This window comes from Macrotis lagotis, chromosome 1 (assembly GCF_037893015.1).
Source record: "Macrotis lagotis isolate mMagLag1 chromosome 1, bilby.v1.9.chrom.fasta, whole genome shotgun sequence".
NCBI classification, from domain to species: Eukaryota; Metazoa; Chordata; class Mammalia; order Peramelemorphia; family Peramelidae; genus Macrotis; species Macrotis lagotis.
In genome coordinates, this window is record NC_133658.1 from 886,485,464 (window position 1) to 886,513,102 (window position 27,639).

At 41.2% G+C, this 27,639-nt stretch overlaps 1 protein-coding gene across 2 annotated transcripts in view; it reads right to left on the bottom strand.

The window, feature by feature from the left end:
* PER3 (period circadian regulator 3) overlaps positions 1–17,258 on the bottom strand; it is a 33,542-nt gene extending 16,284 nt beyond the window's left edge. Inside the window, exons 1-11 of one of the 2 annotated variants that reach the window (XM_074218561.1) lie at positions 17,214–17,258; positions 14,329–14,755; positions 13,850–13,995; positions 12,780–12,895; positions 10,636–10,837; positions 7,693–7,741; positions 6,731–6,873; positions 4,852–4,930; positions 3,740–3,846; positions 1,549–1,705; positions 554–659 (exon numbers count right to left, since the gene is read on the bottom strand). In XM_074218561.1, the coding sequence (XP_074074662.1) occupies positions 554–659; positions 1,549–1,705; positions 3,740–3,846; positions 4,852–4,930; positions 6,731–6,873; positions 7,693–7,741; positions 10,636–10,837; positions 12,780–12,895; positions 13,850–13,995; positions 14,329–14,477 (1,254 nt within the window). In that variant the 5' untranslated portion in view covers positions 14,478–14,755; positions 17,214–17,258. Of the gene's footprint in view, positions 1–553; positions 660–1,548; positions 1,706–3,739; positions 3,847–4,851; positions 4,931–6,730; positions 6,874–7,692; positions 7,742–9,905; positions 9,950–10,635; positions 10,838–12,779; positions 12,896–13,849; positions 13,996–14,328; positions 14,756–17,213 lie in introns of those variants that run through there. The other variant, XM_074218562.1, reaches the window with a different exon arrangement.
* Positions 17,259–27,639: the final 10,381 nt, after the last annotated feature.

The window sequence follows — 27,639 nt, forward strand, 5'->3', positions numbered from 1 at the left end:
AAAATACAGAAATAACTTTGTATCTTAGGAAATTATTGAAATGATTGGAGAAATAGTCACTTTTAATAATGCATTTACCACCTAATTTTACCTTCAACCTCTCAATGTCTAGGGAGTGTGGAATTCTGGATTTTTTCTCTCAGAATCATTAAGATATACTTAGGTAAAATCCAGAGGTTGAATGTATTGGTATATCTGGGAGAAAGAAAGAGAATGAAACAAAACCTCTAAGGAACACAAGAGAATGAAAGGTGGGTAGCTTACTATATCCCAATGAGGGGCTCTCATAAACATGATGAGGTTACCTGCACTGACCAAGAACAAGGGGAAGAACCATAGACCCCCAACAAAAGAGTAAAACACAAAGCTTCTCTGAGACTGACAGAGCTTGGAAGTCCTGGAGCAGAGAGCATCCAGGCCTCCTGGGGAGGGGGCAGAGCACCAGGGTGAGGGGCCTGGACCTGCAGCCACCCTAGTGGGCCACCTAGTACATGCAGGAGAGCCAGATCCTGTAGGGCTGGGAGGAGGGCAAGTATTTTAGATCTTATTTTACCTGTAAGAGAAGTTTGTAAATTTGATCTTGTAATTCTGCTATATCTTTGTCAACACTACTCATCTTCTTAATTCTGGTGGCAAAAACATCTTCATTTAATGGACTCCTGTGAAATGCCAAGGGGGAGACAGGGCAAGCTAAGTTGGATGGAAAGCTCACTTAAAAATACAAACACACACACACACACACACGTGTATACACGTGTGTGTGTGTGTGTGTGTGTGTGTGTGTGTGTGTATAAAGTAAATTCAACAGACTATTCTGAAGATGACCCCTGCACTTCTTCCAGAGTCTCCTGACATGGGAAGACACCATGTCTGCAAAAGCTAAGGCCAGGTTCAGGCTGCTGACCAGAGCTTTGTCCTTTTGAAGGAGCCCAGAGGGAGGTGTCCCATGGGTCTTCTTAGCAATGAGACAACCAGCATCTACAATAAGCTCTTTACATTTGACCAAGTGCCCCTCTGACTCTCAAGGAAGGCAGGCCCCTTTAGGATCTCCATTTTACAGACAACGAAAGGAAAGTTAACAGAAGCTTAGTGACCTTCCCAGGGACATACAGCCCTGAAGTGTCTGAAGCAGGCTGCCAAGGCCCACACTCTCTCTGATGCGTCAATTTTAGCTGAAATACAGAACATAATTTCATCTTGTTTGCACCAACTATGTTTAAACAAATGCTTTAAAATATTTTAAAAACAGAAATAATGATGTTATTTCTGTTAGAAATATATTATGGCTAGTCATGACTCCACCATAATGAAGAAAACTCTAGTCCTCAAAGAAAAAAACAATCACTTCATATTTCTAGTTTGTAGCTACAGGAAATTAAAAGAACAAGGACTAATTCAGAGACCCGAGGAACAAAATTTCAATGTCCTCACAGAAGAATGACTCCTCTACCAAAAGCTAACTGGAAGCCCAAATGGCTATGAACTGGATAACCCCTAGTGGAAGAGCTTGGAACCTGCTCAGGAGACCCAGCATCTCCACCAACTTACGTTCGGACTTTGTGTCGGCCGATGATGAAGGAAACTTTCCGGCTCCACGGGTTCACAAAGCTGGACCAGCTGGAGTCCAATATAACATAGTCTCCATTCTGCGTGCAGAATCTAATGGGTGAATGTTCAAAGGGAGGTTGGCCTGCATACTTCAAGACTACAAAAAGCAGCAAAATGGAAGCACAATTAGTTTAACAAAAAGAAGCTGGCCAAGATAAAGTATTTATGTATCTACTCTGGAGTTACCGATTTCATTCTTGGGTTTTCTAGTAAAACTGCTTTTAAATGTATAACAAAAAAAAAAAAAGAAATTTAAATCTTTCTTCCTCTTACATAAGGTTTATTTATTTTTTTAAAAAAATAATAATCCCCCCTTTACTTTTTTGCCCAAGCAAATCTATCTATCTTCATGGGGGGAGGGGTATTTTGTTTACTTGTAAACAAGTATATTTTATTAATGTAAAGAAAAACATTTGTATAAAATGAGAATAAAAAATAAATTTAAAAAATTAAAAAATTAAAAAAAAGAAAAAGAAGAATAAAAAAAAGAAAAAAGAAAACAATAATAATCTTGGGGCAGCTAGGTGGTGTAGTGGATAAAGCACCGACCCTGGGAGTCGGGAGTACCTGGGTTCAAATCCGGTCTCAGACACTTAATAATTACCTAGCTGTGTGGCCTTGGGCAAGCCACTTAACCCCGTTTGCCTTGCAAAAAAAAAATAATAATAATCTTTAACTGATCTCAATTCCTTGATGTTCACTGAACTCCAAAATAGAAGGACAGGAAAGAGCTCTTCATTTGATAAGAATTGTTGGTTTAATTATGAAGTAATCTAGTAAAAATTATGTATAGGTCAACATCTTAAATCATCTACCAAAACAAATTCAAAATGGGAAGGTGACCTAAACATCACAAATCATGCACCTTTGCAAGCTATGGCTGAAGGATGAAATTTTAATCTAACAAAGGATAAAAGGGATTGCAAAAGATAAAACAGTTATTTTGGTTATAAAACTAAAAGTGATCATAATAATAATGGCCAACATTCCTAGAGCAGCCTATGTGCCAGTCACTGAACTAAGTAAGCCCTTTGCAATGGGATCTCTTCTGTTCCTCACAAAGACTCTGAGAGGAGAAGCTATTTTTATCCTCAATTACAGATGAAGAAACTGAAAGAGTCAGGTCAAGTGACTGGCCCAGGGTCACAGAGAAGTATCTCATGCCAGATTTAACTCATCTTCCTGATTTCAGGTCCAGCCTTCCATCTACTAGGGCATCTATCTCACCTCACCCTGGGTGGAGGGGAAACTCTCATATAGATAAAATTATTTCAACTAAGGTAAAAAAGAAGTAACTTGGAAAAATAACCATATGAAACAATTCCTAATCACTAATCATAAAAGGAAAAATCAAAACAAGTCAGAAGTCCCTCTTCACATCCAGCAAATGAGCAAAATCAACAAAAGGCAAGGAGATTCATTTGGGTAGTTGTGAAAAGGCAGGCAAACCAATGCATGACTCCTGCCATCGTGGAAAACAATTTGGAATTATATGAAGACAGTGACTCCTAGGCCCCTGTGGTCTGACCCAGAGGTTCCATGGCTTGGACATACATCACACAGAGATCATTGCAAAACAAAATCACCACAAACCAAAATTATCACTGCATTGATTTCTGTAGTCTCCAAGGACTAAGGATGCCCAGAAAGACCCAGAGAAACTGATGCCAAGAGGAGCAGACTGAGAAAAACAACAAGCACAATCACTAGGATGAGGTGCTGCTATGCAACTGCTCCTATGGGCAGATAAATGAGAGGCAGAAGAAGGAACCCCCCACCTGCTTTTCTTTACAGAGGTAGAAGGCCAGGGAAGAAGCACTGTATACAACATCATCTTTTTTTGATAATTGGGTTAAATTTGCTGGATTATTCCCCCTTAGTTATAAAGGATGGCATTCTGGGAAGGGAAGAGGAGAGGGATAAATAAGAAAGGAAGGCAAGATAGAAATAAAAACATATTAGAAATAAGTAGCAGGCTCAAATTGTAGAACAGATACAATTCAGTCCATTGCTCATCAGGCTGAAAGCCAAAGTCTCTTGATCAGAATGATAAGCTGGGCCAATGAAAACAGGAAGTGATGCAAAATCCACACAAGAAAAGCCTTTTCCCTGTACAGAAATATTCACTTACTTTTTTGGTGCACAGCAAACATTAGAGGACGGTCTTCCGGATGCAGGTACATTAAGACAGAGGTTCCAATCAGATCTTGAGGGAGGTAACCCAGCAAAGGCACAGCTCTGGGATGGACATACAGCATCATAAAGGAAAAATCCATAAATAATATGATTCGTAAAACTTAAGACTTGTGAACACTTTCTAACCAAATCAAATTTCCAGCGTTTCCCCCCTAAATGTAATTTCAAGTATCATAAGTAACTCACAAAGCTTTGTCTAGGATGATTACTAAGAGCTGAGACTTTACCGGAGCCCACAAGGAAGGCTTGGTGTATCTTGTTATCTGTGGGGGGGGGGCACATTATAGGGGCAGCAAGGTGGTGCAGGGGATAGAGCACCAGCCCTAGAGTCAGCAGGACCTGAGTTTGAATCCAACCTCAGATACTTAACTCTTACTGTGTGACCTAAATGCCTCCCATCCAGGACCATCTCTAGTTGTCCTGATGGCTTTGAAGGAGAAAGTGAGGCTAGTGACTTAGTATAACGCCCCTCACTCAAATCCAATTCATGTGCTTGTTATGGCATCACCTCCCTGATGTCATGGTTGTCTTCGAAAATGAGGAACAAACATCATCACATAGTAAACAAACCAAAACAGAAACATAGACTTGGATCCATGGCAAGGCAGTTGGCTTCTGCTTCTCTTTCAGATGTGAAGATCTTTTCAGGTCAATCAAATTTCACCACCATCCCAACTGCGTAGTTGTGTGGTCCAAATAGGATGAGCCAGAGCCTTTTCCAATTGTCATGCCTTGGACAAGTCTCTCCTCCTTGCTAGGTTTGGTTCTCTCCTTTGTAAAGGAGGTAACCTCTAATCTGCCTACCTGATAGGGCTTCTGTTAAAATCAAGTTATAGGAGGAAGGACTTTGTAAAGGGGAAAAGACAAAGCATTTTTAACTAAAATAGTCACTGAACAATTTTTTAAAAAATATTAAGTCTAGTTTATTAGACCAAAAGAAAAGCTAGACATAAGATAAACTAAGTCAATGTAAATCTCAATGCACTGAATGGGAAGCTGTTTACAGAAATACATTTCTCATTTGTTTAGGCTTACAGAAGTACCCACCTTTCATCCACTTCAAGAAACACACACCCTGGTGTATGTGTTGTTGTAAAGATCCTTTTATTCACAGGGATCCGGGGAGCTAGAAAAACACACACTTAAGAGGTTTAAAATGCCAATAAATACTCATTAGGTATTTATTCTAAGTATTAAGTATCTAAAAATAAGTTATTTTGTGAATTTGTCCTATCTCAACAATGAGAGCATACAAACGAAAGGCAAATCTTTCTATTTTAAAATCAGTGACATAAATTCCACTGGCAAATACTACTTTACATGCTGACAATTTTCATTAAAATCCCATAAATGTTTTAATCTACATGTTTTGATCTGGGGAGGGAGAGATATTTGGACACAGACTTGTTAAAGTCTTCTATGCACAAAAAAAGCAACTTAAAATTCAAATTTCATATATAAAAAGTTCAGTGATATTTAAGAATTGTAGAGAGGTGAAAAGGTATCTAAAGATCACTGGAGAATGGGTTCATTTTTCATTTATAACTTCTAGAACTGGGGAAATTTAAGGAAATAAAAAATTTCCCAAAACCCAAAGCATTATCTTCTCAAATGCATACTAAATAAAATTTGATTTCTGTATTTACATTTCCTGACTTTTATGAATTAAAATGGTAATGTTAAATAATAGATGCTTATTATGTGGGTTTAGGCCTGTAGCTTTTCACTGGAAAATAAATTCTACTTTAAGCTGAGATCTTTGAAGTACTTTTAAAGTTAACAAGACAATCCCATCTGTACATTCTGTGATCTGCCTCTGGGGAATCTCAGTGCAAGCTGATAGTTGCTGATATTCTTTTTTTTTTTTTAAAGGTTTTTGCCAGGCAAATGGGGTTAAGTGGCTTGACCAAGGCCACACAGCTAGGTCATTATTAAGTGTCTGAGGCTGGATTTGAACTCAGGTACTCCTGACTCCAGGGCCAGTTCTCTGTCCACTGTACCACCTAGCTGCCCTAGTTGCTGATATTCTACTGCTGGAGTCTGCATTAGATATTATCCCCAGATGTAGGCTGTCCCCTAATATTAAGTCATTTTGAAATGGGGGGGGGATATGGGTGTGTCACATAAACACTTGGGTGTAAATATGCAAGTAGATATTGTACTGTTTTTTAAGCCAAAAATGGGGGAGGCAAAGGGGGGAGAAGGCTGGATATGGGAGGGGGTTGTAGGGCTATTATTGAGCTCCTGAACTCCAACAATATTTCACCCCAAAACTGTTTGGTCATAAAGATTGATGTCCTGATGAATTTAATCCTTATTAACTTAAACTCCTTGGGGGTAAACACTGGTTTGTTTCAGTATCCTTCAAACCCAACACAAATACAGGCACAATGAAAGCCCTTAATAAATGCTAGACAAATGAATCAGTTATACTGGAACTCCCAAGAAGCACAATTCCTCATTGTGAATAATTGGCATCATTCACATGTAGGAGCTGAACAACTAAATGACTTCCAGCATGCCCCGACCCACAGGGAGGGCTATGCCACCAGGTTCATTATACACCTGTGATACAGGTACCACCCACCCACACCGCACCACACACACAGACACATATACACATACACAATATATACAGACACACACATATAGACACAGAAACAATGACATAGGCACATGCACAGACACACAGAGGCACACCGAGACAGACACACACACCCAAACACAGACAGAGACCACACACACACACACACACACACACACACACACACACACCTACCCAGATACACACCCACCCAGACAGACACACCTACCCAGACAGACACACAGACACAAAGACACAGACAGGCACACAGCACAGACACCCCCCCCCCCGCCCCCCCGCAATGAGCTGTTGTCTCCACAAGGGAACACAGCAGTGACTTGCCTTCATAGCCAGAATGAATCTTCTCCATCAGGGCAAGGCAGTAGGGCTCGGACTCAGTGTCAACAGAACAGGAGACATTGATGGCATAGGGGGTGACCCGGAATGGATGATAATGGGCCTCCTGAGCTCGATCTTTATCAACTCTGAAGAAATTTGACATAATTAACTAATTGATTAAATCAAAGCTGATGCTGTTTAGAATATGGATGGGCAAAATATTCCAACTTCTGGGGCAGTTAAGTGGTGCAGTAAATAGAGCACTGACTCTGGGATCAGGAGGACCAGAGTTGAAATGCAGTCTCATCTAGCTGTAGGCTAGATGGGGCAAGGATGGGCTAGTCACTTACCCCATTGCTTTGCAAAAGCCCCCCAAAAATCCCAACTTCTCTAGACAGGAAAGGCATAGTTGTGCTTATGAAAGTCATCTTATCACCATGCCCAAATGTCATTTCCTCCCTGATATCACAGAATCACAGATGTGGGTCACAAAAGACCTTGGAGGTTAAGTCCAACCCCTCACTCAACAGATGAAGAAACTGAGGCAGATGGTGGGAAGGCACTTGGAAGTGACTAAGGCTGACACGGAGCCCATGGGCCGGGGCCTCCTGGCTCTACCACCTGCCACTCTGATGGCCCAGTGCATGAAACCATCTCTATTGTTGCTGCCATAATGGCACCGGCTGCCTCACTTTGCTTCTCTGTCTCCTTAGCATTCAAACAGTCGGCTCACTTCTGGGGCTGCAGCTAAGAACCTGCATCAGCTGACTTTCAGGATTCCACCCACTAGGTACTTTACCTTCACAAGCATTTAGTACACCAAAAACTGGCTCCTTAAAAGGGGTATTTTCTTTTCCTGCTCCCTAAGTGCTTGCTTTTCTGCAAGACCAAGATCTCCTAGTCTTTTGTATTTGATTCTGCTCCCCTAGGGGGTGGGAGGGGTCCACGAGAGCTGCTACACTTACCTGATCCTACAGAAAAAGGGCTTCACTTGAGAATATTCGTACTGGGAAGCTGCCAGAAGCAAACACAAACAGATTGCAAATGACCATCTTAAACAGGAATGTTATAAAGTTCTATCTTTCCCTTATCCCATCAAGCCTACAGCCTTTCTCTCATACTGACAGTCAAGAAAACAAACTGACTTTCAGAGAATTGTACCCATCCTTTATCCAGATAGGTAGGTATGTACGTGTGTCATATGGCTATGTATGACACATGATACACACATACACTCTATTCCCCTATTTTGAGGTCTAATCATCTCTTAGAAGAGCTTTCACAGAGCAGCAACAACTCTGCTTAATTAAACAATAGAGGTTTCACATAGCAGCTTGTTACATGAATGATAAATTAGACCTATTAAAAAGATGCTGGAAATACACTGAATACTAAGAATTCTAAGATATTGGAACAGTGTCTGCAGTTCTAATTATTGCATTTCAAGCAAAAGGGAGATTTGGCAGAATCTAGAGAAAGGGAAACCAAATAATCAAGGAAACAGAGGATTCTGAATAAAGAGGCAAAAAAGTTAGGGCTCTAGTTTGGAAAGGGGGAAGAGAGGATGAGATCCAAACTTTATGCTGTTAATGACCATTTTTAGATTTACTCAACAGATCTCAGAACTCCAGAATTTATAGCCATTCCTTAAAAATAGAATGAGACATTGGAAGGATAACAAAAGGAAGAATGATTTTTACAAAATAGTAGTTAAGAGAAAGAGCTTTCTATTTCCATACCCTAGTCAAGCAGTCTGGACAAAGAGAAGATAAAGGGGTTTCGAGAAGGTCTTTGATCACTGATCCATAAAAAGTTATTCAAGAAAAACCAAGAACATCTGTGATACAGTCTCAAACTTTTTTGAGACAATGTTACAAAGAACACAAATATCATATGTATATATCACTAAATGTACCACTGGTCTGACCTAATGTCTAAGTCATATTAAATTTCAAATTTTATAAAGTTCACATTTATTTATAGAAACATAGATATGTTTATTTTCTATAGTCAAGATCAGGAGATTTGAAACTGGTACTCCACACCATTATAGAAATATCATTAAAAACGAACAAGAATACTCCATTATGATACAGATTTACAAAAAATAGTCCCAGAATCACTACATGTGATATAACATGGAATAGAAAATTCATCCCATTTCCAGAATTATAAAGGTGCTTCACTGTTTAGGCTGCTTTAAAGAATCACAGAAGGAAGCCCAGAGATCATCTAGCCCAGAAGCTTCATTTTGCAGATCTGGAGAGTGAGTATAGGTAGTTCCAAGAACACACATATCAGAAGCAAAGGAGCTATGCTTTGAAAGGTTAAGTGTGACTCAGATTGGGCTTTCAAATTTAAACCTTTAATATAGTCATACTATATATCCTAGGGGTTGATTTTTTTTATAAAATAATTTTATAAAATCATAAAAATGATTAAAGAACATGGACTTGTTCCCTGAATCCCCAAACATTCAAATTTTCAGTTATTCCTTCAAATCTGAATAAAGGAGTGGAATTCCAATGAAAGAAGAATGACTTTACATGGAGGCTGGTGGTAAATACAAGGACTTCATTTCATCAATACACTGTTTAAGCAAGAAGAAACCATGAAACAAGGTCAAAGTCTAGAAATGATACAAAGGAAAGGAAGTCAGCTACATGAATATACTAAGGGAAGTACACAAAAATACCCCAAAGCCATGACTCAAATAGTACAATGTAAGATATAGACTTTAAGCCCATCAGAGCTTTGAGGATTAAGTTCTAAGAGGGAAAAGGGTAATAAATGGTAAATAAGAGAAAATCAGAAAAACTGGGGCAGATCATTGAAGAAGAAATGTAGAAGAGAAACAGATTTGGGGAAGAATTTGTAAACTATGGAGGCACATATACAGTCATTGTCCTCAAGAAAGTTTTATAATCAACTGTGAAAGGACACCAGAAAATTAAGAATGCACAAAAAGAGTGGAAGAATAATGAGGTTTAAAAGGAACATTTTAGAGTAATGGAAGTAGCTAAAAAAGAAAAGGACAACTTTCAAACAATTGCGTAATAGTAAACAAAGGATTGGTTGCAAATGTCTAGGATAGGAAGAATAAGTGTATAATTTATTCTTCACAGGCTAAAAGGAAGGCCACAGTAACCCTTTACAAAGACAACATTAAACAAAATACCTTGAGGGGCAGTTAGGTGGCGCAGTGGATTAGAGCACCGGCCCTGGAGTCAGGAGGACCTGAAATCAAATCCGGCCTCAGACACTTGATAATTCCCTAGCTGTGTGACCCTGGGCAAATCACTTAACCCCAGTGCCTCGCAAAAAAACAAAAAACAAACAAACAAAAAAACAAAATACCTTGAAATGACACAAAAGAATTAAGCAACTATTAATATAAAGACATGAAAAAAGACCAAAAGAAAATTTCTAATTAGAGATTTTTAAAACAAGAAAATGGATGTGAGCTTAAAAAAACACCCAGATAGCCCTTAGAAGTTTAGGGACAAGAAAGAGGAAAAAGATTTCATGTTCAATAAGAATTCATGTGGATTTAAAATCTATTTGAATAAAATTACTGGAGAAAAAAAAAAGCAAATATTTCAAATGTGCTAACAGGAGAGTCAAAATTTGTTAGTTATATTAATAATGTATATGCAGTTATAAGCTGACATTTGAGTGCATAAGTACGTGTACACACACACACATATGTATGCAAAGTAGAATTAATCCAACAACAATTGGAACAAATTTACTGCCACATTTTTACCACATTTAAAAAATCAAATATTTAAAATACTCGCTCATTCCAGTACCCCAGTTTTTTCAAACTTGGTTACTGCTACTCTTACTGTGCTCTACATTAGACAAATGAATTTTTTTTCCATTAATTAAGGGCCTGCTCTCGTCACCTGTTTGGGTGTTGACATTCCAGAATGGAAGATGGGCCTGGGCCGTGTGTGCATAGAACACCCGCACATCCTGAGGGGCGAGCAGTTCAACAAATGAGGAGGATGCCAGGGAATTCTTCTTACAGTTCAGGATAAGAGCAGCTTGCTCTGAAACATGTATCAACTTTCCCGACAGAAACGAAAAAACTGCCACAAAGGTATCCTATCAAAGACATTTTAAAAGTACAAGTATTTAACCTTTACAAACAAAAGACATCTTAGGATAATTTTCTTTCACAATCAGATTTAAAAAAGTCTCAACAGCACTGTACCATTTGGATTGCCTGACATCTCCATCCCCATGGCCAAACTGTCTCTTTTTATGTGGAACTATGACTTTATTGGTGTGGAGTCTTGAGATTTAGAAGCTAGTGCACCTACATGCTGCTCCCTGGAGAGCTCCTTTGACTACTGAAAGACTCAGTAACTTTCCTATGGTCATGCTTTTTGTGTCAGAGGGAGGAAATGGCCCTCTACCTACCAAGTAACAATGCCACCAAACAACATTATCTGTGTTTCAAATTAATCTGCCCCATCCATGAACAGTTCCCTCCATGTGCTGGGCCATTTAATTGTCCCTGATGAGACCTCCATCTGGGCATCTCCAAACTGCTGCTCTCCAATTTGGAATTACGCCCAAAAGTCAATAAAAATGTGCATCCTCTTTGATCCAGCAACAATATTACTGGGTCTGTATCCTGAAGAGCTCATGAAAAAGGGTAAAAAAATCCCACATGTACAAAAATATTCATAGCAGCTCTGTTTGTGGTGGTAAAAAATTGGAAATTGAGAGAATGTCCAGCAATTGGGGAATGGCTGAACAAACTGTGGTATATGTAGGTTATGGAACACTATTGTTCTATTAGAAACCAGGAGTGGTGGGAATTCAGGAAAGTCTGGAAGGATTTGCATGAACTGATGCTGAGCAAGATAAGCAGAACCAGTAGAACATTGCATACCCTAACAGTAACATGGGGGTGGGGCGATGATTAACCTTGATGGACTTGCTCATTCCATCAGTGCAACAACCAGGGACAATTTTGGGGGGGATCTGTGTTGGAGAATACCATCTGTATCCAGAGAAAGAACTGTGGAGTTTAAATAAAGACCAAAGACTATTACCTTCAATTTTTAAAATCTTATGTATTATGTATTACATAATTTTACTATCTCTAATATTTTCTTTCTTCCTTAAGGACATGTTTTTCCTCTCAACACATTCAATTTTGATCTATGCATATCATGGAAACAAATGTAAAGACTATCAGATTGCCTTCTGTTGGAGGAAAGGGAGAGAGGGAAAAATTGTAAAATTCAAAACCTTGCAAAAAAATGATTGATAGAAACTACTATTGTATATAATTGGAAAGCAAATAAAATATTTATATTTTAAAAAATACACTGTTGCTCTTTCTCTCCTCACAATCTGGACAAGATTTCCATCTTTCACCATTATATTCTACAGATGCTTACATATGCTTGCCTCTCCAGCCACTATTTCCATAACATCCTGTTTAAAAATCTTTTATTGGGTACCCAATAAATATTTGTCAAAGGACCTCTGCTACAATTAAGTGGGAAGCTAAATCCTTTGCCTTTATTTCAAGCTGAAAATGGTTTATAATTTCAAAGAACCATGGCAATGTTCATTGATTTCCAGAATGTCAATGCACAAGGTAAAGGGAGGCTCAAGTTTTTGTTTATGTGAAGTGATTCTCTATAGAGAAAAACAATCTTCCTTTGTTGACTTTGAGGACACAGAAATAGGTAGAAACTCACTTGTTCAAAAAACCTGGATGTGAAATGAAGATAAGAGTTGCCTTGTTGATAGGATTTTTTTTCTCCATTTTACCTTAGGATGGTCTTGGGCATAAATGCCATGGACACATGAACTACACTGTAACCAAAACAAATTGCCCACTGCAAGATCATCTGAGCATTTGGGCTCTGAGGCAATGGAAGAGAATGCCCATATGTGGACTTTGTCCCATTATCTTTGGTGACAATTTTTAAAACATGAAGTTTATTCTACTGTAAAAACCTACTTGTAGAACAAGTCCTGGGACTGTTGTAGAGAGGGATGTGACAAATTCTAGACCACTTACTGTGTTCTTAGATGTGTGTTCTGAAGCAATGGTAGCTAGTTCTTCAAGGCTGTATGTAGTTACATCTGCTTGGTGCGCCCCATTTGGTCTAAGAATCTGGAAAAATTCACTGTTGGCTGAGAACGACAGAAAAAGGTAAGTTGCATGATGACAGTGTTAAGAGTTTTTTTTTTGTTGTTGTTTTTTAGGTTTTTTCAAGGCAATGGGGTTAAGTGGCTTGCCCAAGGCCACACAGCTAGGTCATTATTAAGTGTCTGAGGCCGGATTTGAACTCGGGTACTCCTGACTCCAGGGCCAGTGCTCTATCCACTGTGCCACCTAGTTGCCCCGTGTTAAAGAGTTTTTACAACAATACTTTGAGCTGTATTTTCTTTTACAAGAAATTAATATCTTGTAGTCATAATGAGATTGTCACCCTATCACATAATAAATTTGATTTATAGTTACTTATGTATTAAAAAGTCTATAAACCCAGTGATATTATGTTAAAGTAAAAGTACAAACTGAAACTTTGAGTGTTTCTTCAATGGAAAGATTTCTTCATAAAAAAATTTTCTAGATCATTCAGAGAAGATTCCACAAACATATTTAGGGAGTAAATCACCCCTTCTCTCCTCAAAGAAATAAAGAAAGAAAAAAAGGCTAAAAGAGAAATCTATTATTTTTACTGCTGGAATTAGATGGTTATAGAATCTGTAAAGATACAAAAGTTATAGGTGTAGAGGGTACCTTAAGAACACATTTTGAGAAAAAGAATAGGAAAGAAAATAAATAAGTGGTTCTGGCAGTTTATTTTTCATATAAGTACTAAATTAACTAAAGTTCTATTTACAAACAAATCAAATTTAAATTGTAAATTAAAAATTAGTATTTCTAAAAAAAAAAAAGAATCACAAAAAACCCTCATCTTTTGTCAGACAAAATCCTGGTCGTACCCATCCGATGTACTTAATGAACTCAATGCATTTGGTTCATTCTGTATGTTCTGAAGCCATGGCAACCACGCTAGTGGAGCCGGGGCTTACAATGAGCTGGACTAACTATTCCCTTTTATCTTGAGTCAGCACTACCTTGGACGCTATGCACGCAGCGAAGGGCATAGTTGAGGGCATCAAGAATACTTGGTTTATTATTTCTCTCGGAGGGGAAATACTTTTTCATTTCTCGGACCACCATGGCAAGTTCCTCAGAAGTCTTGTTTCGATCCTGCTGCTCACTGAAAGATAATAAAAGGTAAAGCTCCATCTTTACAAGATGCTTCTCTCCCTCATAGTTGAACTGATGCTTCATCCCTGCTACAAAGCGGACTTGTCTTGTGCTCTCCCTTTCCTCCTAGCTTCCACTATTTTGCTGCTGAGCATAGGCCTCCATTTCCTACTATTGAGTTTTCATATCCACACCTTCATTTTTCAGCTTAATTTTCCCAGCTCTTCACATCCCATGAGACCCTATCAATCCCAGATTTTTCTTCTTTAATGATAAAAATTTAGTCTCTTTTGTTCTTTCGTCTTGGATGAATGAAAATGGATCAAAATAAAAGCCAACTCACCTGTGGTTGTCACCAGTTTTGTCTTGCTGTCTGAAGTCTTGTTTCCAAATCTCATCAGATTCTTTATCAAGGGAATCTGTCCCACTGGACTCTGGTCCAGTAAATTCATTTCCACTGGAGTCATTGCCATCGGACTTACTGCTCTGCATTTCTAAGTCTTTACAATGGAAATTCTCTTGCTTCTAAAGACTGATGGCACCAACTGAACGTGTTCTCTATTTTGGAATTGGCAATGATGATGATCCAGTTCTCATTTTGGTTCAAGCCATCACCCAATACAAAATTTTCTGTCACAATTGAATGGCAAGATATGACACGAGTAACTAATTGTTGCCATTCACTGGGGAAAATCTTCTGGGGACTTGCTATTTTCCATAATGAAGAACTTCAGTGTCTTATTGTTCCACTAAAGTGTAACAACTTCAATCTGAAAAAGAGTAAAAAAAAAAAGTTGGGACATAAAACACGAGTTTAATACCTGAAACCAAGATGAAGATGTCAGCGGCTGCTCTCAGAGAGAGCAGGCAGGCAGGATCCTGTGAGCACTTTAAAGGGCAGCCAGTCCAGTCTCTGAGGACACTAATGCCAAGAGATGCAGCAACTTTCTCCAGGTCATCCAGCTAGTAAAGAGCAGGTCCGGGAGTCAGATTCAGGTGCCTTGACTCCAGAGCAACATTCCTCACAGTCCCGAGCCCATGCACCAGGATCTGCTCCTACTACAAATGCTGCACCAGAAGACAATCTCCTGCCTTCAAGAATAATTTCACGTGACCAGGTAAAGTATCTGGGGTCAGCAAAGGCAACAGGAGAAGGCCTACATCATGGACCTGGCAGTGGCCAAGAGGGGCAGATCTGAGGTTAAGGAGTTTGTCAGCAGGTCACACTTACTTGCTGTGTTGGTGTTTCGGTCACGTCTGACTCTATGACCCCATCTGGCCTTTTTGTGACAGAGATATTGGAGTGGTTTGCCATTTCCTTCTGTAAGTCATTTTACAGATGAAGAAACTGAGGCAAAGAGGGTGAAGTGACTTGCCCAGGTCATACAGCTGAGAAGTGTTTGAGGCTGAATTTGAACTGGGAAAGTCGAGTCCTCCTGACTCTAGGCCAGGGCTCTCTCCACTGTGCCGCCTAGCTGCCCCACTCTAGGTGACACCCAGCTGCTATGTGTCAGAGGCAGGATTTGAATCCAAATCTAAAGTTGAAGGGGCCCTAGGAGGTCACCAAAACTGGTTTCATCTTATGAATGAAGAAAACAAGCATTTTCAGACTATTGTTAAGAACTTCCTCTGGATCAGGTATTGTGCTAAATGACAGGGTACAAGTGTGACCAGAGCAACAAGGACACTGAGATTCGTGAAGGTCAAGGTCTCTGCCCAGGTTCCATGAGTGGCTTTGTCTGCCCTTACTCCAGTCTGCTGTTAGGACCCATCAGGACAGGTTTCCCACAGGATCTGCCCCTCCTGACTCCCCCACCCCTGCTGAGGGGGCCCTGGTCTTTCGAGGGACCCAGATTTTCAATGTGGACTCATGCCGGGCTTTCCTTTCTCAATTTCCATTTCCAATTAATTGTCAAGTTTTGTTGATTCCAACTTCATAAGCTCTCTTGCATCCACTGTCCATCAGGTCATAGGTTGATTTTAGAGGGACCTCAGGGGTCATCTGGAGGCATTTTGGTGGGTCAGTGGAGAGAGTGCTTGCCTTCAGGAACACCCTAGATCAAATCTGTCCTCAGACACTCACTAGAGCTGTGACTCTAGGCATGTCTCAACCTCTGTTTGCCTCAATTCACTAGAGAAGAGAATGACAAAATACCTGGCTGTCTTTGCCAAGAAGACCCCAGGGACAGCATGGGCACACTCTAGTCTGTGGGGTCACAAAGAGAGACCATCTCCTCCGATACCCTCAGTTTAAAGAGAAAGCACCAACAGTGATTTGAAACCACATCTCCCGGCTCCGCATCCTCGGGGCTCGAGCGTCTCCTCGGCCACCTTCTCCTCATCTCTCCGACTCCTGGTTATCTTCCAACTCTGCACCTTGAGTGGGACCTGCTCTCTCCTGGTCCTCTGCTCCCCACTCCTCCTTCAGAAACCACCTCCCAGTTACACCTTCAACAAATGCTCTGGACACAGTTGTGGGTACCATGCCCCTGGGCATGAGACCAGGGGTACTGGGAAACAGGAGCTGCGTTTTACCATTATTTGTATGCCTGGCACCCAACAGACACTTAATAAAGACTCAATGCCTACCTCCTGGAGGGCAGGAGCCAGACTTTTGCCTTGCTTTATAACTTCAAGGCATACAGTAGACATTTCATAAAGGCTCGATGCCTACCTCCTAGAGGGTAAGGACCAAGTTTTTCTTTCTCTCCTCACTGGGCAGGAGGGAACCCGGAACCCAGCAGGTGCTTCATAAAGGCTCCAGGCCGCCTCCCGGGGACAGAGACTGGGTTTTTGTCTTTCCTCACTGGGCAGGAGGGAGCCCGGCACCCAGGAGGTGCATAATCAATGCTGAAAGCCCGTCTCCCAGGGCAGGGGCTGGGTTACTGGGCAGGAGGGAGCCCGGCACCCAGGAGGTGCATAATCAATGCTGAAAGCCCGTCTCCCAGGGCAGGGGCCGGGTTACTGGGCAGGAGGGAGCCCGGCACCCAGCTGGCGCTTAATAAAGGCTCCAGGCCGCCTCCCGGGGGACTGCTGCCCTGGAACCCCGGGCAGGGCCGCGGGGCCGGCGGCACCCCGGGGCGCGGGGCTCGCAGGGGTCCCGCGGGGGGGGGGCGCCCGCTTCCTCCACCCCAAGTCCAAGGACACCTAGTTTCCCGCCGGCGGGGGGCGGTTCCGTGGCCCCCGCCCCCCGCCCCCCGCGCCCCCCGGAGCCGCCCGCTCACTCACCGCCGGCCCGCGCTGTCCGGCCCCGCGCTCCGGCCCGGCCCCGCGCCCCGGCCCGCGCTGTCCGGCCCGGCCCCGCGCTCCCTGGCCCCGCGCTGTCCGGCCCGGCCCCGCCGCTCCCCGGCCCCGCCGCTCCCCGGCGCCGGCCCCGCGCGCAGGTCTCGGGGCCCGCCGCGTGCCGCCCGGCCGCCCCGCCCCGCCCCGCCACAACGCCCTCCGGCAACGTGACCGCGCCCCGCCCCCGCCGCGCCCCATTGGCGGCCGCGGCCGCCCCGCGCGCCCTCATTGGCCGGGAGGCGGGGCCGGCGGGGGGCGGCTCCGGTTACATAACCAGGCCCGGGGCCCCCAAATCCGATTACATAACCCGCGGGGAGGGGCGGGGCGACGGGCTCCCGTCGGCCAATCGCGGGGAGGCGGGGGGCGGGGCGGGGGCGGCGGGGGCCGCGGGGGAGGCGGGGCCCCCGCCGACACGAGTCAGGTATCCGGCAGCCGCACGGGGCCGAGAGGGTGAGAGGCGCCGGGACGCTGATAGGGCAGGGCAGCTGTCACTCAGGGCCGGAGGCGGGGGTAGGACAGGTGGGGGGCTGGGTTGTGGGCGGGGCGGCCGGGCATCGCGCCTTTATGAAGTGCCTGCTGTATGCCTAGCGGGACCGCGGCGCCTGCAAAGGAAGAACGCGCCCTCCCCGACAGTTTCCTCTGTTACGAAGGGTTGGTCTTTTCTCTCCAAAAATGGGGAAAAAGGGGAAAAGAAAACTTGCGACAAATACCTGTGTCTGGGCAAACCGCGTTCTCCCGGTCTGGTCCCTGTCCAAAAGGCAGCATGACGCCCCCTCGGGCGGGGGCGGGGCCCGGGGTCTGTCCCCCGACCCCCACCTGTTCTGTGCCCGGGCCCCTCCTGCCCCCCAGCAGCGGCCGCCGGGGGCCCTCCTCCCTGTGCCGGCACCCCTCGCGGGGTCTGGGAAAGGACCTCAGCTTTAGCCCAGCGCCCCCCGCCAGCGAGGAAGCCAGGGCCTCACCCAGCATGGCACAGGACGGGCAGGATCCGACATCCATCCATCCTTTCTGTTTGTTTGTTTTAGTTTTGGGGAGGCGACGGGGTGAAGCGGCTTGCCCAAGGCCACACAGCTAGGTCACTCTCAAGTGTCTGAGGCTGGATTTGAACCTGACTCCAGGGCCGGTGCGCTATCCATCGTGCCACCTCGCCGCCCCGATCGTGTGCCCCTCTGCCTGCTCCTCCTCTTCCTCTGCTGAATCTCGCCCTTGCTCCAGCTCACTGCCATCCAAGCAGGGAAATCTTCCAGTTTTCTGCCATTGGTCTCTGTGCTTTCACCCTTGCTGATCCCATCAGCAACTTTGGGTTCAAATACTATCTATTATTATCATTATTATTATTATCATTATCATTATCGTTGTTATTATTATTATTATGATGATGATGATGATTATTATTATTATTACTATTACTATTCAGGTGACTCCCAAATCTATAATCTCACCCCGCTGAATGCTAATCCTATGTTCCCTACCTGCCTGCTGGACAGCTTCACTTGAACATCTAGTTAAAGTCAGGGCAGCGGGGTGGCACAGTGCCCTGGAGTCAGGAGGACCTGACTTCAAATCCAGCCTCAGACACTTAATAATGACCTAGCTGTGTGGCCTTGGGCAAGCCGCTTCACCCTATTGCCTTAAATAAATAAAAAATTTTAGAAAAAGAAGTTAAAGTCGAGATCTACAGCACAAATCTTCCCTTCTAACAAGCCACCCCTCTGCAAAATCTCTTCTGTTCTTAATGTTCAGGTTTTCCGGGCTGTAATCATGTTCCTTTTTCCTCTGTGACTCAACTCCAGTATTTACCCAGTTGCCTCATCTTGCCAGTCTCCATCACACTTCCTGCATACTATCTCCTCTTCAGACTCAACCCCTGCCCTGATTTGGACTTTCATTGACTTTCCCTTAGTTTCCCTGTAAGAACCTCTTATTTGATTTTCTTTTTTTTCAGCCTCAATTCATTCTTCATTCATCAATCAAATTGAAAGTCTTAAAGCATGTCTGACCTGTCATTTTCCTGTTCAACAAGCTTCAGTGGTTTTAGGATAAAAAAACAAACAAAAACACAGCCTAGTATTACAGCTCTTCACTATATAATCTCTACCTACCTTTTATAGAAATATGCATATATAATATACACATTAATATGTTTTCATGTATCTATATGCATGTATACATACTATATATATGTGTGTAAATGTGTGTTTGTGTGTAAACATGTGGATATATACAGATGTGTGTAAGTCTACATTACATATGGATGAATACACACACACACACACACACACACACACTCTTCAGCTCTCTCTCTTCTAATCAAACTGGCTTATTAACCATTCCCTGAAAATAGAAATGCAAAGTCCGCCTTCAAGCTGTTGGAAAAAAAGATTGACTTGTCTTGATTGTGCTTTCTGCTCTCTCCCACCTTGAGAATCCCTAGTTTGCATTGGAGTATAGTTCAATCCTGCCTCCTACATATGGTATCTCCTGATCTGCAAATTTCTTGGCACTCTTTCTCTCTTGAAATATTTTTGAAATACTTTGTCCTTGGAATACTTTGTTTTTACCTCCTTCAAAAATGTAACCTCCTAGTAAACTGGAAATCTCTGAGGCCTTGGACGGTTCCATTTTTGTCTTTGGAGTTTTAACATCTGGCACATAGTAGATAGTTAATAAGTATTTCACTCAATTGAATTGAATCTCGTATTCATGAGAAGAATATAGGAAAGGAATAAGCATTTTTAGTTTTGGTTTATTTATTTATTTATGATTTTTTTTTTTTTTGCAAAGCAATTGAATTAAGTTACTTGCCCAAGGCCACACAGCTAGGTCATTATTAAATGTCTGAGGCTGGATTTGACCTTCTGACTCCAGAGTCGGTGCTCTATCCACTGCACCACCTAATTGCCCTAAACTTTAAATAACTTCTTATGTGCTATACCTGGACTCTGGAAGAATCATCTTCCTAAGTTCAAATCTGACCTCAGACATTTTACTAGCTGTGAGACTCTGTGAGAGTCACTGAACTCTGCCTCAGTTTCCTCATCTGCAAAATGAGCTGGAGAAACATGGCAAACCACTCTAATATCTCTGCCAAGAAAACATCAAATAAGCTCACTAAAAATCAGAAAAGGCTGAAATGACTCAACAGCATGTGTTGGGAACTGTGTTAAGCACTTATAAATTATATTTCATTTGATCACTACAACAACACTGCGAGGGAGGGGTTATCCTTATCCCCCTTTTACAGTTGAAGAATTTAAGGCAGACAGAAGTGAAGTGTCTCGCCCAAGGTCACATAGCTAAGGTGTCTGAAGCAAGAGTTGAACTATGACTTCAAGTCTAGAACATTGTGCCTTCTCATGCAAGCCTCTTGAGGATACTCCATATAGCATTTAGTGGACAGCAAAGACAAAAGCCTCAGAGCAAGATGGCTTAAACTGGTTGCAATTCGTATTGTTGGTGGGATACTCCCATCTTTAAGATCACAGAGACATCAAAGGAAACTGGACTCAGACCAAAGCATTGTTGTAGACACAGAATACTTAAGATTTTACAAAGTAGTTTAAAAAAAAAGTCTGAAAAAATAAGTCTCATTCATTCTTTGTGGACAAGATGGAAGAAGGGCAAGGGTACAATCAAATGTGCTGGAACTGGTGGGGTGACAAGACCCCCAATAACCTTTAATATGCACCTGGATCAAGGTTTCCAGTAAGGTGTCCCATGGATCAGTCTGGGGTTTTGTGCTATTCAAATCATGGATGCTAATGTTAGATAAAGGCAAAGATAGCATGCTCCTCAAATTTGCAAATGATATGAATCTGAAATTTGGAAGAGAATAGACAATTGAATGTTTGATCTGAAAAATAGAACCCTGAAAGATCCTGTTAGCATGGAAAAGTCAGATAAAATGTAATAAGAATAATAATAGGAGTCTACACAGTTTTTAAAAAATCAACTTAATTCAGGTCAATACGCATTTATGATATGCTTGTTATAGGTGTTAGGGACTTATTTTTAAGTAACCAAATACTTCCTACCTTCAGGGAATTTACATAAATATAAAAACAAAATAATATTGTGGGAGGGAGGGTACTAAAATCCAGGGGACTCAGGAAAGGCTTTGTGTAGTTGGCATTTGAGCTGAAATTGAAAGGGAGCTAGAGATGGTGAAAGTATGGCTCTCTGTGAAAAAGATCCAAGGGGCATAATTCCAAAGTGCTTTCCAGAATGACTTTTTTTCTTTTTTCCCCAGTGGGCAGGGGTAGGGGGAAAGAGCTAAGAGGAAGAGAAAACAAATGCTAGTTAATTTTTTAAAATGGAAAAACAAAAAATGTTTTTAAATTAAAAAAATAAAAACTTAGAGTTTTATTTGGTTGTAAATACAGTAGGAATCAGTAGTGTTGATTTCCTGCTCTACTCTTCCCACCATCTCCTTTTTCCATACCATCTGAAAGTCATGGTTTCCATAATGCAGGGAATGAGAGCACCACTAGGGTTTGCCTTGGCTAGAAAACAAATTTTGCCTTTAGTTCCTGTTACCTTATTTTAGAAAGGACAGAGATGATCTGGAGTATGTCCGGAAGTGAAGGATCAAATAGCTACTTGTGGTCTCTACAGAATCCTTTTGATTACAATGAACGCCGTTCATAATAACCAGGTTCCTGTCTATGACATATGATTTCCTTTTTCACAACTGTGGCCCAACCAACCTAGTTTTCTTGTTCTTCTTTGCATAAGATATTCTATCTCCCACCCCCATTGCACAGACTGTCTATCTGGTATGCATTCCATCCTCATTTATAATTACCTAGCATCATATAGGCACTCAACTGGTACTTAATAAACCCTTTTTGATTGTCTGATCTTGCAGTATAAACAATGATTAAAGGAAATGGGGATATTTAACCTAGGGAAGTTATCAAATATTTAAGGGTTATTATGAATATTGAATATTAAATATTACTATAAGACTTGTTCCGGATCAGGAGGCAGAATGAGGAATGGTGAATAGTAGTGTGAGAGCAGTAGATTTAGACTTGACCTGAGGAAAATCTTCCTAAAATAATTAGAAATATTGATAAGTAGCTGAGGCTTCCCCAAAATATGTTTCTTCCAGTGGAGCCATGGAATACTGTGGAGGGAATTCTCTGTCTCTCTGTCTCTGTCTCTCTGTCTCTGTCTGTCTGTCTGTCTGTCTGTCTGTCTCTCTCTCCCTCTCTCCCTCTCTCCCCCTCCCTCCCTCCCTCCCATAAATTAGTGGAGATGGGGTAGATATTAGTTGAATCACTGGATATAGTATGTATGGTTTAAGTGACTGTGGTTATACTTCCAACTTGTTTTCCAGAATGGTCAGGCTGATTCACAGCTCCAACTGTGTAACAGTTCTCCTGCTTTCCCTTCAACAATCAATACTTCCCTCTTTTGTCATCTTTGCACATTTAATGAGACAGAACCACAGAGTTGTCCTATTTTGCATTTTTCATTAGAGTTAAAGCATTTTTTTGTATGTGGTTGTTGATATCTTGTGTTTTTTCTTTTCGTTTGAGAACTATTCAAATCCCTTGACCACTTATCCATTGGAGAATGGCTCTTTTTCTTATGTAATTGTAACAATTTTTTATATATCTTGGGATAGAAGACCTTATTAGAAAATATGCTAGTTTCCCAAAATATTTTCCTTATAATTCTAACTACATTTATTTTGTGTGTACAAAAGCTTTTAAAAATTTTACATAATCAAAATTGTACATGAGGCAGCAAGATAGGGCAGGGTATAGAATGCTGGAACTAGAGTCAAGATTTAAATTCAAATCCTGCTTCAGATACTTCCTGGCTGTATAACCCTAAACAACTAATTTAACTTTTCTGCCTCAGTTTCTAATAATGGCAACTACCTCCTAGGATTGGTGTGAGGATAAGATGAGATATTTCTGAATAACTTTGTAAACCTTAAAGCATTATATAAATGAAAGCTATTACTATTTTTTTAAATGATCATCTCTTTCCCTTTGTTGTTCATCCTTTGTTTTTGAAGAGGACCAATGACATCGTGAATGATGTCTTAACTTGTGTACCAACACTGTGCTAAATACAAAATCTAAAGTACCCTGCCATTAAGAAGCCCACATCCTTTTTTTTTTTATTCTTATTTTATTTTAATGTTTTTGGTAAGGCAAGGGGGTTAAGTGGCTTGCCCAAGGCCACACAGCTAGGTAATTGTTAAGTGTATGAGGCTGGATTTAAACTCAGGTACTCCTGACTCCAGGGCCAGTGCTTTATTCACTGTGCCACCTAGTCACCCCAAAAAGCCCACATTCTAAAGGAAACAGAAAAGCATTTGGGATTTGGTGACCAGGAAATCTTATTTTGGCTCAAAAAATTACAGGAATGGTAGTTGGAGCCATCAGAAAATAGACTCATATACTCTTTCCAGTAGCATTGGCATGATTGATTTGATTGTGGTTTCAGAATTGGAAAGAGGGGTTGAAGGAATAGATAGAACAGAGGCTACATGTGTAACAGTAATGTGACTTTGGAGAAGACTACAAAGGATAAAATGAAAATGATGGCCAGGTGGAGGGAAGGATGTCTACCCCAAGCATGTGAAAACTTTCTCTAAATGAATGGATGAATGAGAACAATTTGTTCTAAAGATAGCTGAAGCAGACTGTGGAGCACTTTGAGCTTAGTTTCTCTTATTTAGTTAAGAATTGTTCCCCCAGTCATAGTTGTGATACTCTTTCCTTTTCTATTTATTTCTTGATATCACCTTAATATTTAGGTCATATATCCATTTTGAATATATTATGGCATATGGTGCAAGATGCTGTTCTAAATTCAATTTCTGCCAGACTGCTTTTTAATTTTCTTAGCCATCTTTGTGAAATAGGAAATCTTTACCCAAGTAGTGGATTTCACTTGTTTTATTAAGCATTGTGTTAAATAAAAAGAATATTAAAAATTGTCTTGTCTTTACATGTAACTGAGAAAAAATAAAATATTATTTTAAAATAATGTATAACCTAAGTCAGTTGCTTACCATAGTGGGGATGGGGAAGAGGGAATTTGGAAATAAAATAAAAAAAATGAATGTTTAAAATTGTGTTTACATGTAATTAGAAAAAGAGGAAGTATTGAAAAAAATTAAAGCATTAGGCTATTATATTCAATTGCTTTTGGGTTTTGTTTACTTAATCTTTTCCATTAATCAATTATTGATGCTTTGTTGAATAACTTGAAACATGATACAAGGGTCTCCTTGAGATCTATTCTCTTCTCCCCCTTAATTTCCCTAGAGGATCTTGATCTTTTATCCCTTCAGATGAATTTTATTGTTTTCTGTGGGGTGTAGGGTGTTTTCAGGAAAGGCTGGTAGTATCTCTGGTGTAAGGTCTGCCAAGCCCTTTCCTGGGCTGCTTTCAACCTTTGGTATCTGAGGCTCCAAGAAGTTGTAGCATGCACAGAGATCACACCCTAGTGAACTGTTTCAGGAGATGAGTTAAACCAGGTTGAGAGTAACCCTTCAGTGTCTCAAACCCTTCAGTGAATTAGGGGGATGGATACCCCAAGATTTCCTGATGACATAGGTGAATGAAAACAATATGTTCCAATTGTCATGAAAGCGTATGAAGCAGGTGCTGTGGAAAGCTTAGAGCTTGATTAGGAATCAAAAATGACAAGGTAGTCTAGTGCATCTCCAGTCATGGCCAGTTGTCATGCCCATTCTGCCACTGGACTGTGACTGGTTTGAAAAAGAGGATGAAGCCAGTGATTTCCTGCCTCACTTAAATCCAATTTATGCATTAATCAAGACATCACCGATACCATTTTATCATGTTTACCTACCTCAAAGTCTTGTGGCCATAGGCAAATGATGAAGCAGCAAGTGTGGATACATTGAAAGCTGTGGTCACAATCCTGTACTCAGGCAACCCAGGCCATAGAGTCCTCTTCTTTCTTGAAGCACCGTGGATTCGGCAGGCCCCTGGGTGTCTGAGCAGCCTTTTAAGAATTGCACTGTTCACCTACTGGTGTGAGGAAAGAGCTAGAAAAAGTGCAGAGGATCACCTAGCATGGCATTCCCACATCAGAAAAGGTGCAGAATTGAAGTAGCTCAAAAGAGATGTGAGTTGCATAGATTTAGAGAATCCAACCCAAATATTCACATACAACATTCCAAGCTCATATTGCTATTGTCAGTCACAATGAGTTATAACTTAACTCTAAAGTAACAGTGACATTTTGGTTCTCTGAGGACAAAGGACAACAACCATTATAATGTTCAGAGATAGAAGATTGCATTTGACTTGTTTGGTTTCTTTTTTTAATTTTTTAAATTTTAATTAAAAAAATTTTTTTTTGCAAGGCAATGGGGTTAAGTGGCTTGCCCAAGGTCACACAGCTAGGTAATTATTAAGTGCCTGAGGTCGCATTTGAACTCAGGTCCTCCTGACCTCCAGGGCTGGTGCTCTATCCACTGCCCCACCTAGCTGCCCCCTAACTTGTTCAGTTTCAATCGTGCCAACTTTATGATCACATTTGGGGTTTTCTTGGCAAAGACCCTGGAGGGATTTGCCATTTCCTTCTCCAGTTCATTTGTACAGGTGAAGAAAACTGAGGCAAACAGTTAAATGACTTGTCCAGGATCACTCAACTAGGAAGTGTTGGAAGCTGGATTTGAACTTAGGAAGACAAGTCTTCCTTCCTTGCTTGATCTATTAGGTCATTTAGCTGCCCCCTGCATTTGACACTTCCTTTATTGAAACCTAGCTTTTGAAATAGCCCATTTCTTTCTATTGTCTTTTTTCTGCTTATTTAGCAGGTTTCTCTTTCTTCACTAAAGTGTGCTGCATGAATCTCATGCTTGTCCCCCTCTGCCTTCTCTTTGTATACTCTCTTCTCTCTTAGAAAACATCTATTTTGAACTACTACTACTTCTATGCAGATAATTCCTAAATATAGTTCCTTGCCCATATCTCCAAATGATCATTGGAGATTCCACTAGATGTATTGTCATCTAATTTAATTCACTGTCAAGAATCAACTCATTTTTCCCAAAGCAGTGCCTTTTTTTTTTTTTAAACAGCTCTCCTGTTCCTCTTAATTCATTCATGGGGCTCTCAATTAGATGTTTGTGTGAAGGTAAGGGTGTGTGAGTAAAATCATGGAGCTGAAAGGAGTATAACATCTTTGTGAGATAAGTCTGTCTGACCTGAAGGAGGCAGGAATAAGTTAGGTGTGATTGGACCACATTATGAAAGACTTTGTAGATCATCTAGTACAACAATTTATGCAAATTATCATGTCAGGGAAAAATATGACTTTACAAGACTGATAAACACGCCTCATGCTTTGTGATAAAGAAGGGGTGGAGAAAAGGTACAGAACATGCTATCTTTTTCAATTTTGTCATTTAGTCATTTCAGCTGAGTTCAACTCTGTGACCCCAGTTGGGGTTTTCTTGGCAGATGCTGGAGTGGTTTTGCCATTTTCCTCTCTAGCTCGTCTTCAAATGAGGAAACAAATAGGATAAAGTCACTTTCTCAGGGTCATACGGTATTGAGGGCACACTTGAACTCTGGAAGATGAGTCTTCCTACTCCAAGTCCAGCTCTCTATACAAATGCCATTTAGCTGGCTTCTGACTGAAACTGGTCATGGCCACATGTTGATTTGTTATGAGAAAGTGAGATTTTCAGAGAAGAGAATTACCGGGGAGTAATAGAGATGCAAAAACAAAACATAGAACATAAAAACAAAAACCATACATAGAAAATGAAACAATAAGAGGATGTAATTGAGGTTATTTTGTTACTTTGTTAAATATAATCTATATACTTAACCTCCCTATTTAAGTTTCTCTCCCTTTTTACTTTTTTTTTTTGATGTTTAGGGTTATAACTTGTTAAGTCATGAGGTTGTGCAAAAAATAATAAAAACCAGGAGAAAGCAATTGAGTCTAGAAAACAGGCTGTTGCAATAATACATCAGTGAGGCAACAAAACCCCTTTTTAGGGTAATGGCAGTGGGGGGGATAAATAGGAAGGGAGATATAACTTGTCAAATCAGAGCGATTGCATTTGGTGATTGACAGGAAGTAGAAGAGGAATGACTGCAAAGCCCCAAAGTCTTGAGCCCAGGTGACCTGAGGGCAGAAAGAATGCAGGAGAAATTTTGGGGTGAGAAAGAGAAGATATTTGGCCAGGGCATATTGAGGTTAAGGTGATGGCACAGATGACTAGTGTTTGGGCAAAGTGAGCATTGTAGAGATGTAAATTTGGAAACCCTCAACATAGGGATTAAGCCCTGAGAAGAGATAGGGAATAAAGGAATAATTAGGTAAACGAAGATTACTCACAATTATCAGTGTTTGATTTTCC